General features: G+C 45.7%; 1 protein-coding gene across 1 annotated transcript in view; it reads right to left on the minus strand.

The window, feature by feature from the left end:
* The window catches only part of LOC137439183 (uncharacterized), a 320,724-nt gene that overhangs the window by 168,052 nt on the left and 139,702 nt on the right, over positions 1-12,970 (minus strand). Inside the window, exons 8-9 of the mRNA XM_078767715.1 lie at positions 1,719-2,362; positions 58-1,578 (exon numbers count right to left, since the gene is read on the minus strand). Of these exons, the coding sequence (XP_078623841.1) occupies positions 58-1,578; positions 1,719-2,362 (2,165 nt within the window). The remainder of the gene's footprint in view (positions 1-57; positions 1,579-1,718; positions 2,363-12,970) is intronic.

Genomic DNA, 12,970 nt, shown 5'->3' on the forward strand with positions numbered 1-12,970 from the left:
TGAATTATTATTATTATTATTAAGGTGGTCATTCTCCTTCCCTTTGTATAAAGTGACCATGGCCTTCTCTCCAGCTTTGATGACCTGATCCTTTGATGACTGTCTATTTCCGAATAGTTCAGCCTGTTCACAGAATTCTGTGTTGTCATTGACCAGTTTCAAAGCAACTGCTTTTCCAACCCCGAATATCCTCGCTGTCGTGTCACACCCCAGGAAAGCATGCACAAAAAGAATATTCTCACAGATGTTCTGCCCTAGTGTGTCCCTGATGACATTGACCCCCATAGATTTGACACCTGCTCCTTTCTTTGGTTCGGGTTGAAAGTAGATATTGTGCTTGTTTCTGCCAGCAAGATGAATTAGCAGAACAAGCAGGTCAGTGTCATCACCCACTAGTACTGCTTCGCATGTTTCTGAGATGTCCACTGCTGTTTGGACAATAAGTAAGTCAGCGTCCCCTGCAGCAAATGCTATTTCACAGCCACACCTGACTAGACTTTCCCCCAAAAGGTCAAGGAACCGTACCTTGTTTTCTTGATTTGAGAGGAACTCATTCTTTTTTAACTGCAACTTCATGGATGGATTGAACATCACTTTCTGCCCTTCAAACCCCCCTCGGCGCTGATGTGTGCTGTCCTTTGTTGAAGGCCCTGCCTTATACCCGTCAAATATGACCACTGCCTGACCATAGTGTTTTGTCACATATTTGCTATAATCCTCCAATATCTTGCCATATGTGTCACCCACTTGCCAAGCAATACGATGCAGGAGAGCCCCTCCATCAAGAACATACTTGAAATTCTGACTTGGTGGACGTGGTGGTTGTGATGGTACAACAGTCCAGATGGCTTTAGCAAGTTGCGCTTTCACGGCTTCTAAGAGTCTGTCCTTCCCTTCAAACAATGCAGGGGGGTAGTTACAGAGTTCATAGGTCAGGGCATTCGCAAGATCATTAGCTTGAGATCCGGTGATGATTAGCCTTTGGAATAGGAGTAGAGGGTCTATTTGGACCACGTCATTACCTATCTTGACTGCTGCCTTAGAATCAAACGTTACAGCTTGGTTCTTTCTCTTGAAAGAATACTGAAGCACAGTTTTTCCATCCATTTCATTTAGAATGGCCTCTCCGATCTGTTTTGCACAATCAACATTAACCTTTGGTCCAGCTGTGATGCCACTAACTACGTTCCGAAGTGAGAGCTTTGCCTCAAATGGGGACCTCCATTCAATGAATGACATGAGCTTTTCTGAATCCGCAGTGTCCCTTGTTTGCCTAGATCTTGATTGGTCCTTGTGTTCTTCACTTGTCTCATATGTGACTGACGTCAGCTGCTGCATGGCAATGTTCAATTCTGCGCAAGCAGGTCTTGACAGACACCAAACGAGTCGTTGGATTTCTGTCATGCCCCTCCATCTCGTAAGACCACCACACGTCTTAAGGCTTCTCATTAGTACCTGCTCAATAACAAGGTCCGGGGACAACCCTCCCCAAAAACGATCACTCCTCCTGACAACGTGTAGTCCCTGGGTGAACTGCCTGTGAACATCGGGATGTGTGGTTGCCAACTGCGTCATCTTCTGCAGGTACAAGTGTAAGAACTTTGTGTCGAGGTTATGACCAGATGCTGCAAGGTATGGTAACATGGCTTGCAATGTCCCGAGGTGGAGAGACCAATCGCCTGCCGTTCAGATCTGATAAATGTCATCATGATATTAACCATTTCCATATACTGCAGCCACAGTTTGGCAGTGATGTATTTTGCCTCCAGTAGACTTTTTGTGCTTGCTTCAAGTTTCCTTTGCAGAGAGTTCAGCTCTGAAGATGATTTCACTTCCTCCACTGTGGTTTTACCAGAAACGAGATCATCGTAGAGGTTTCCTATTGCTTCAAGTTCCTCAGAATTGATGTCTTGGGGTGATATGGACAGCTTTGTTTGGAAAATATCACAGAGCAAAAGTGTATGAAGCACAGAATCGATAAGAAAGTGACCGCGAATGGCACGGGCAACAGCTTTACCACTGAGTATATGTAAAACCGTGTTGCCAGCAAAGATCACTTCCAGGAGCTCTTGAAGGCCTGTCCCCGCCATTAAGTGTCCTATGCTTCCAAGAAAACTCATCAAAGTATGGAACCCCCATAGTCGTAACACCACCGAATGCAATGGACTGTCCTCTGGAGCACTTTCAACAATTGTCATTGCCTTGAACCACAAAGGCTGGTCGAATGTAAGTACTGGTGTCACTCCATGGTGCCTGGCATGTTCAGATACAAAATGTAACGTTGAGTTCACACATGTCATGTCGCTGGGATTCATGTCGATCATCGGGAGGAACATCACAGATGCTTGTCCTGGGTGGCTTCCTTGGTATATCATTTGCATATAACCTGACCATGCAGGTCTGGGCGACCGAAGTGACAGAGATGCGCGAATTAGAGGGGGTGGCTCAACTTACCTCCAGCTCAACTATCCCCACTCTCCCCGAGTTACCCAATATAATACTTTAAACACGTCCAAATTATTAATAGACCATTAAATTATGTGTTATGGTGTTGTTTTTATTGTTTTATCTTGAAAATTGACAAAGTTATGCCTATCTGAAATTCTGCTATTTCGGCATTTTATAATGAAAATGGGTTAAAAACAGATAATTTTAATTATCAAAATTCATCATTTTCCACCGCAAATATGTCATTATACTTTTGATACGTTATCAAGTAGACCTTACTCAGACAAATAGAAGAGGTTTCATTTCTGTTGCAATATGTGGTGGGTTTTGTCAAATTTTATTTAGATTGACTGGACTATTAGTACCGACCACTGATGACTATTAGTACCGACCACCTTCACCGCAAACTCACCACTGTTCCTGTCATTCGTCCTTACAGCTGTGTGCGCTCTTTTGTACATTGCCATCACTACTCTGATCAACCATTCCTCCACTCCTAACTTCCTCAATGCCCATGCAACTACTTCACATGGAACCATATCGAATGCTTTCTCCAGATCAACAAACCCAAGAAACAACTTCTTCCTCTTCTCCATGTGCTTCTCCTGCAACTGCCTCACAATAAAGAGCGCGTCTGTCGTTCCTCTTCCTGGCATAAATCCAAACTGCATTTCGTCAATCTTCACTTTCTTCCTTATCCTCCTCTCCAACACCCTTTCCAATACCTTCATTCCATGCTCCAATAACTTTGTCGCTCGATACGAGCGACAGTCCAGAGGGTCACCTTTCCCCTTGTATAGAGGGACGAGGGTACTCAGTTCCCAATCCACTGGAATGCGGCCTTCTTTCACCACCAGATTACATATCTCTGTCATTCTCTTTTCACCCCAACTTCCCGCTGCCTTCAACATATCTCCCACAACCTCCCGTCGGCCCTCCCGCTTTTCTACTCTTCATTGCTTTTATCGCTTCCTCAACTTCCTTCTCGGTTATCTTCTCTACCGTCCTAAAACTGGGTTACTCTCTATGTTGCCATCCCAATCATTCTCTGCATTCAACAGTATTTCCATATATCTCTTCCATCTTCCTTTAATTCCATCTGGGTCCACAACGATTTGTCAAACTTCATCCTTCAAGAAACTCACCCTCATCACATCACTCCTATCTTTCGCTATCTGCTTTGCAATCCTGAAAACCGCTCTCTGACCCTCTTCAAATCCAAGCGTTCTCCGAACATTTTCCTACATGCCTCCTGCGCCTTTGCTACCTCTTTCTTTGCAGCCTTATAACTTTCATGCTCTGCTTTTTCTGCCCCCATACCCTTCGCCTTCTGCCACTCCTTGTACTTCTTCCTCTTCTCGTCAATCTTCTTTCCAACTTCATCATCCCACCACCATGATTCTGAGTGCCTCGGTGGTCCTTTTGTCCATCCACATACCTCACCAACGGCTCCCAACAGACTATCTTTCATTGGCATCCAACCACTTTCAAGCTCAAGCACATCATCCTCTACCCTACTGGGCCTCTCTTTTAATGCCTTCACCTCTTTCAACCTCCACACCTTCATTCTCGGTTGGTACTTCACCCGCCGAGCTCTCCTCGCACCTTTCACCCTTATGTCGCAGACAACCAAGTGGTGCTGTGAAACAGCCTCCTCCCCCAGGATCACCTTTGTGTCCCAGAGATGCCCCCTATCTCGCCTCCGCACCAGAAGGTAGTCAACGGTTGTCGTCGACCCACCTGACGTGTATGTAACAAGCTTATTATCCTCTTTCTGGAACTGAGTATTACAAATCAACAAATCAGCTCCATCAGCAAACTCCAAAATCTTTTCCCCTTCTCCACTTCTCACACGATATCCGTAATCCCCATGAACTCCCTGAAAACCGTCCATACTCCTTCCCACATGTCCATTTAGGTCTCCTCCTACCACAACACCTTCCCATTCCACAACAAAACTATATATATATATATATATATATATATATATATATATATATATATATATATATATATATATATATATATAAAAGTCACTATGCGACCTTCATATCATCAGTGGAGAACCGCCAGCAAGGTGTCCCATACAGCTGCTGCTGCACCTTGCTGGGAGCGATACGCATCGCCTGCCACGCGGTGACGTTATCTCTGGTATCCACTCATCATATGGAGTCGACCTGGTTGCGGTTGGGAGTTACTAATAATGGTATCTGTAATCTGGTTCTCCAACCTAATGAGCGGACAACATGACGTCATCGCCATGCACGTCCGCCTTGCCTGCAAAGTTCCAGAGGAACCATCTAGCAGTGCGTCATTACGGATTATAAATACAGATACTGTCACAAGTCCATGCAAAACTCACAGTTACCGACCTGGTTTCGCCCTTGTTGGGGCTTCATCAGGGCACTGCTAGAGTAGTTTATAATCCGTAATGACGCACTGCTAGATGGTTCCTCTGGAACTTTGCAGGCAAGGCGGCCGTGCATGGCAATGACGTCATGTTGTCCGCTCATTAGGTTGGAGAACCAGATTACAGATACCATTATATATATATATATATATATATATATTTATATATATATATATATATATATATATGAATGATCGTTTTAAGTCCATTTTCCCCGCTAGAGCGGGGGTTAGCCTTGCGGGCCCCATGACAATCATGGTTCCCTGTTTGAGGCAATGTTTTTATGGCTGGATGCCCTTCCTGACGCCAACCCTTGGTCGCCTCTTACGATGCGCAGGGATACGGTGTACCTATTCTAAACCGGGGTACACACCACATATATATATATTGTTGCGGATATGGGATTTGGCCTCCATCCATATCCGCTTGTAAATATTCCCCTATTTCCCCAATACTCCCCAACTATCCCCAATCCCCCATTCCCTCGTCCCATTGTCTGTAAACAACACTCTGTAGAACCGACCTTCCCCTTTTTTCCCCCATTAAATGTCGTGCCCAGGTTCACCGCATCTCACGTAGACAACTATAGGACATCTTGCTAGTTATTCTTAGTCTATGTCAGTTAAGGACTCGTTTCCATTAATTCTGACTCTTTGTTGCACCAGAATGTGATTTGTATGGCACCAGTAGTGAGTTTAGGACACTCCCAATACCTCCCCACAACCTCATCTCCGCATCCTCCCATCATCTCATGGAACTACAACCACAGCGGGGGCGGCGGCGGCGGTGCGGGGAGTGGGCGTCCTCACTCCTCACACGCTTGGTTGGCCGCCATTGCCCATGTGCTCCGACGGGGTTACCACGAAGGGGCTGACTGTCAGCTCCTCGTCAAGGGCGGAGCCCGGTAACCCCCCCGCACCCAATAAGAAGCGGCGGGCCGATTCCATCTGGGCGGAGCTAACGAGCCGAGGGCGTGTCACTCCCCGCTGGATATACGCAGCCACTTACCGGAGGTGACGTGAGATGCGCCCCCAGCTTGAAGAGAAACAGACGCCACCTCCAGCGCAACGATACCTCCCCGCATCTCTGGACCAGACCGGGTCGATTCTGCCCCTGAGCTCAAGGTGCACCTTGAGCCATCGACTACCTGCCCCTCCTTGCCATCAATCCCTGTGTGAGTCAGTCTTGTCCCGTTTATCTGTGGTCTGTCAGGGCTAAGATAAGACCGTATTTAAGTGCCCACCTTCTATGCTGTACCTCTTGTCGGTGTAATCCTAAAACGTTCTGCATACAAATATTATAACCTCCTCCGGAGGTCTTGAGAACTGTACCCCTGGTGTCGTGTCATTCAACCCAGCCGTTGTGTCCTTTCCTTAATTGATTTAGCATAGCGCGATTTGGCCAACGTTCGAGTGTAATCGGGTAAACTGTGCAGACGCGGTCATACCAAACCGCTCGGTAAACTAACATCCAAAACCGCGTCTGTAACAATATATATGTATGTATGTATATATATATATATATATATATATATATATATATATATATATATGTATGTATGTATGTATGTATGTATGTATGTATGTATGTATGTATGTATGTATGTATGTACATATATATATATATATATATATATATATATATATATATATATATATATATATATATATATATATATATATATATATTATATATATACATACATACATTACATACATACACATATATACATACATACATACATACACATACATATATATACTGTGAAACATACATATATATATACATACATACATATATATATACATACATACATACATATATATATACATACATACATATATATATACATACATACATATATACATACATACATATATATACATACATACATATATATACATACATATATATACATACATACATATACATACATATATACATCTATATATATGAAGCAGTAAAGTATGTTTGTTTGTTTGTCCTCTTATAACTCGAGAACTACTCATCGCAGAGAAAAACCAAAGGCATATTCGGAATCAGTACGTCTCAGAGCAACTACAGCACACCTTAAATTTTTTTAAACTTCAGGTTTAAAATTAGCGTATTAGCGCAGAAGCGCTAGCAGAAGAGGGAGGGAATCGAAGGGAGGGAGCGCAGCGCTCCCTCTAGCGCTTCGCAGCGCCAGCGCTTCTGTTAGCGTAATTAGCGTATTTCGGAACGTTAATTTTTCAACTTCATTATTCGGAATCAGTACGTCCCAGAGAAACTTCGTAATGTTAATTTTTCAACTTCATCCGATTGACATGGGACCAACGGCATGTGACAGAGAGTGAAACATACATGCTACATTTATTTGACGACAATGAGTTCCGACTTCCGGGTTCGTGCCGCCAACCCTGTTAGGCGCCTCTTGCGGCACACAGGGAATTACCAGTGAACTGAGTACTCAATTTGCCGACCTCGGTAGGATGACAAGCTGAGTCAACCCCCCTGGTGTTAAGGGGGAGGAGGAGGGGAGGGGAAGAGAGGAGAGAGAGGAGAGGAGGGGAACGGGGAAGAGGAGGGGAGGGGAGGGGAGGGGGAAGAGGGGGAGGGGAGGGGGAAGGGAGGGGAGGGGGGGGGGGACGGGGGGGGAGGGGGGAGGGGGAGGTTAAGGGGGAGGGGGAGGTTAAGGGGGGAGGGGAAGGGGGAGGGAAGGGGGAGGGGAAGGGGGAGGGGGGAGGGGAAGGGGGAGGGGGGAGGGGGAAGGGGGAGGGGGGGAGGGGCCTTCTCCTCTCTCTCCCTCCCCTCTCTCCCCTCTCTCCCTCTCTCCCCTCTCTCCCCTCTCTCTCCTCTCTCTCTCCTCTCTCTCCTCTCTCTCCGCTCTCCCCTCTCTCCCCTCTCTCCTCTCTCTCCTCTCTCTCCTCTCTCCCCTCTCTCCTCTCCTCTCTCTCCTCTCCTCTCTCTCCTCTCTCTCCTCTCTCTCCTCTCCTCTATCTCCTCTCTCCCCTCTCGTCCTCTCCCCCCTCTCTCCCCTCTCTCTCCTCTCTCTTCCTCTCCTCTCTCTCTTCCTCTCCTCTCTCTCCCCTCTCTCTCCTCTCTCTCCTCTCCTCTCTCTCCTCTCCTCTCTCTCCTCTCTCTCCTCTCCCCTCTCTCTCCTCTCCTCTCTCTCCTCTCTCCCCTCTCTCCTCTCCCCCCTCTCTCCTCTCTCTCCCTCTCTCTCCTCTCCTCTCTCTCTCTCCTCTCTCTCCTCTCTCTCCTCTCTCCCCTCTCTCTCCTCTCTCTCCTCTCTCTCCTCTCTCTTCCTCTCTCCCCTCTCTCTCCTCTCTCTCCTCTCTCCTCTCTCTCCCCTCTCTCTCCTCTCTCTCCTCTCTCCTCTCTCTCCTCTCTCTCCCCTCTCTCTCTCCTCTCCTCTCCTCCCCTCTCTCCCCTCTCTCCCCCCTTCCCCTCCCCCCCTTCCCCTCCCCCCTGTTCCCCTCCCCTCCTCTTCCCCCTCCCCATCTCCTCCCCCCCCCTTCCCCCTCCCCCTCCCCCCTCCCCCCTCCCCCCTTCCCCCCTCTTCCCCTCCCCCGCCCGGCAATGCCGGGTACTTCTGCTAGTATATATATATATTATATACAGTGGTACCTCGGCTTACGAGTGCCCCAACGTACGAGTTTTTCGGATACGAGCCGTCGCTCGGTGCGGTTTGTTGCTTTGGGATACGAGCCGAGATCCGATGTACGAGCTCAAAAAATTTATTTTTTTGAATTTTCCGGTTGTGGCTTCCGGTTCCGGTCACGCGGTTATCTTGCCGTGAAAGCATCTCTGCTTGGATATAAAACACGCAATCGTCGAAATACATGAGCGAGGAATCTCCTTGCTCCAGCCGGTGACGTCATCGGCGGGGATCCCCGCCTCCAGAGTGGCTGGTCACGTGACCGCCAAAGCGTGTCGCGCGTGCGGGTATAATGAGCTACACCTGTGGATCACGTGACCACGGAAGCACGCCTCGCTTGAGAGGCATGGCTTTCGGTTTGCGTTTTGCTTTATAAGGCGCGATAAATGGGCTTTTGAGTGTTAGCGGTTCATGGCGTTGACGGTTCATGGGCGGTTCATGGCGGTTGACGGTTCATGACGGTTCATGACGGTTCATGGCGTTGACGGTCAAAAACCCATTACATCAATTTTACCAGGCACTGTACAGTAAGTACAGTGGACACCAAATGCACGGTGGAAGGCTAGAAGTAGAAGATCGTCCAAGACAAGTGAGAATAAGCCATACTTTGGAGGAGATGATGTCATTCGCTGGTCCGATAACCAAAGATGTGGTATAAAAAACCAGGTGAGCTAACAATGCAGCAATGAAGGAATTCGGCCAAGGCACCGGCACACAACGACCTACCTACATCGAAAGACTCAATGCCAATGGTGACAGAAGCCAAGACGGCCGGCTTAAACACCGCCGAAAGACCACGGTGTACCAACTTACGATGCAGAACATCTTGCACTTAATATGATGACAACAGGTGCCATCCTCTGACGTACCATTACAGGTACAGGTACAGTACACGTGAGCACAGAGCAAAAGTTCACTGAAACCGAGATTAAGAAAAAAGAAAAAACACCTCGTGGTCCGTGCTCGATATCCGAGTTTCAATCTTTTCAAACACATGATGCTCTCGGTCACGGTATCTCCTGCGAGCTGCTTCTCCTTCAACCACACAAACAACAACTTCTCCATATCTTCATGGATAGAGGTCCGGAGCTTTGAAATAATCGTAACGCCCTTGGCTGGCGTTATAGCCTTTATGGACTCCTTCTGCTTCAAAATCGTACATATCGTAGAAGGAGTACGATCGTACTGCCTCGCCAAGTCGACAACACGCACACCTCACCTGGCATGCTCTTCTCCTCTGCTTAATAAAACCAGTTTATTTCTTTACATTCTCTTGTATTATGTACAGTATATACGAGGTCGTGCTTGTTTATACATTATTTGTTATTTATAAAGTACATTTTTGTTATTTAAAAGCACCTAACAAAAAAAATTGGTGTTTTTTTTTTGAGGCTGGAACGGATTAATAGCATTTCAATGCATTTGAATGGGAAAATTTGCTTTGACTTACGAGCGATTTGGCTTACGAGCTCCGTCACGGAACGGATTAAACTCGTAAGCCGAGGTACCACTGTGTATATATATATATATATATATAATATATATATATATATATATATATATATATATATATATATATATATATATATATATATATATATATATATTTGTATATATACAGACTTGGCATTTAATATGGAATATATATATTTTTCTTGACTTGTATATATATAAACAACACCTTTAGAGGCCATTTTTCCCCGCAAGCGGGGGTTGGCCTTTTTCGGGAACCGTGGTTGTTGTTGTTTTTTGGTCCCCTTTTTGAAGCAATGTTTTACGGCCGGATGCCCTTCCTGACGCCAACCCTTTTTGCCGCCTTTAACGACAAACAGGGGAATTACCAGTGAACTGGTACTCAATTAGCCGACCTCGGAAGGATGACAGGCTGAGTCAACCCCCCTGGCGTTAATTCAGCGATCGACCGGGATTACGAACCCAGGATCCTAGGTATCCTAAGCCGGCACCCTAGCCGCTAGCCCAACACCAGGGATTGTATATATATCTGGAATATATATATATATATTCCGTTTGTATCATATATTCCGTTGTATATATATCTTGACTTGTATATATATCGAATATATATATATATATATATATATATATATATATATATATATATATATATATATATATATATATATATATACACATACATACATACATACATACATACATACACACACACACACACACACACACACACACATACATACACACATACATACATACATACATACATACATACATACATACATACATATATATATATATATATATATATATATATATATACATATATATATATATATATATATATATAAAAGTCACTATGCGACCTTCATATCATCAGTGGAGAACCGCCAGCAAGGTGTCCCATACAGCTGCTGCTGCACCTTGCTGGGAGCGATACGCATCGCCTGCCACGCGGTGACGTTATCTCTGGTATCCACTCATCATATGGAGTCGACCTGGTTGCGGTTGGGAGTTACTAATAATGGTATCTGTAATCTGGTTCTCCAACCTAATGAGCGGACAACATGACGTCATCGCCATGCACGTCCGCCTTGCCTGCAAAGTTCCAGAGGAACCATCTAGCAGTGCGTCATTACGGATTATAAATACAGATACTGTCACAAGTCCATGCAAAACTCACAGTTACCGACCTGGTTTCGCCCTTGTTGGGGCTTCATCAGGGCACTGCTAGAGTAGTTTATAATCCGTAATGACGCACTGCTAGATGGTTCCTCTGGAACTTTGCAGGCAAGGCGGACGTGCATGGCGATGACGTCATAGTGCAGCGGCATAGCAAAAATTTAAGAAGAATTGTGCATTTTGTGATGGAAGCACCAAATTTGGCACAATGATAGAATGTTATATTTAGAACATTTTCAGATATGGAACCACTTTGAAATTCACCCAAGGTCGCCGCCATATTGGATTTCAAAATGGCGGCTTTAAAAATCTGTAACCCTTAGGGGGGGTGGCGGAAACAAATCCTACAGGCACAATTATTGCCCCATTCACCCTATATCTTTTCTAACATCAGTAGACACATTACAGCGGCGATTCTGAGCTCAAGGGAACATCTAGGGGTCTGGGGAGTGAAAAATTTGAAAATTTCGGCCAAAAATACCCCTAAAAGAGGTCATTTGGTGTCAAATTTCAGGGGGGGTCATGTATTGTCCTGTAGATAAAACATGCTGGTCCGTTGATTAACCCCTAATTAAACGACTTTTTTGTTTGTTTGCTCCATCCAGGTTTCAATCATGTCGAAGCAGTTCAAGTTAGTTCATGTTACCAAGCATGTAACTTCAACGCCAAAGACGCCACTGGACTGGGAACTCTGTGTTCTGTGTCAAGTTGATATAGGAGAGTCCCTACAGTGTCCTGCTGTCACGAAAAGAACTGATGCAGGTGCTGGATACAAGACACTTGAAGACAATCTATCAGCATTCAATAAACTAGGCAAGCTGCCACAAGACGTGGACTTGCAACGACTGGATGAAGGCCAAGGGATAGCTGCCACTCTAGCTGCCCACCAAGCCAAGTGGCACAAGTCATGCAGGGTGAAATATAACACTACCAAGCTACAGCGGGTACAGAAGAGAAGTCATCCAGAGGGAAGCCCTATCCCCAGTACAATCACAGATAAGTACAAGCTTACTAGGTCTCAGGCAGCTTGTGTTGATAGCATATGCGACAATTTGTGCTTCTTCTGCCAGCAAGAGCTTGGTTTGGAGTTTCATCAAGCAGCGACATTGGAACTAGATAAACACGTTCGCAAGGCTGCAGAGTTTCTTCAGGATACCACTTTGTTAGCCCAACTGAGTGCTGGGGACATGGTCGCAAGAGAGGCCAAGTACCATAAGAAATGTTTGACATCCCTATACAACCGCGTGAGGGCAGCAAAAAAGCTTGCTGAGCAAAGCCAGAGCACGGTAGATGTCATTTCAGCAATAGTCCTTGCTGAACTGGTAACGTACATAGAGGAAACTGCTAACGAAGAAGACACTGCTCCTGTATTCAAGATGGCAGACCTCACCAAGCTCTACACAATGAGAATGGAACAGTTCGGAGTTGTGCTGGAAACACGAGTCCATACAACCAGACTCAAGGAGCGTATCCTGGCACACTTCCCTGATCTGCAGGAGCACAGGCAGGGAAGAGATGTCCTGCTGGTGTTTCAGGAAGACATTGGCAGTGCATTAGCCAAGGCATGTCAACATGATATTGACAGTGATGTTGTGCACCTGGCACGAGCTGCAGGGATTATAAGGAAGGATATGTTCCAGTCATCTCAGCCTTTCAATGGGTCCTTCTCAAACAAATGTCAAGAAGAGTCTGTGCCACAATTGCTGCTGACAATGGTCTCCATGATTTTAGAGGGCGCAGGCATCAAAGATCAGGCATGTCAGTCATCGGCATCGGCGTCTGTGACAATAGCTCAACTTCTCAAATACAACAGTGTG

Source organism: Myxine glutinosa, chromosome 13 (genome assembly GCF_964187855.1).
Source record: "Myxine glutinosa chromosome 13, kmMyxGlut1.1, whole genome shotgun sequence".
In the NCBI taxonomy this organism is placed as follows: domain Eukaryota; kingdom Metazoa; phylum Chordata; class Myxini; order Myxiniformes; family Myxinidae; genus Myxine; species Myxine glutinosa.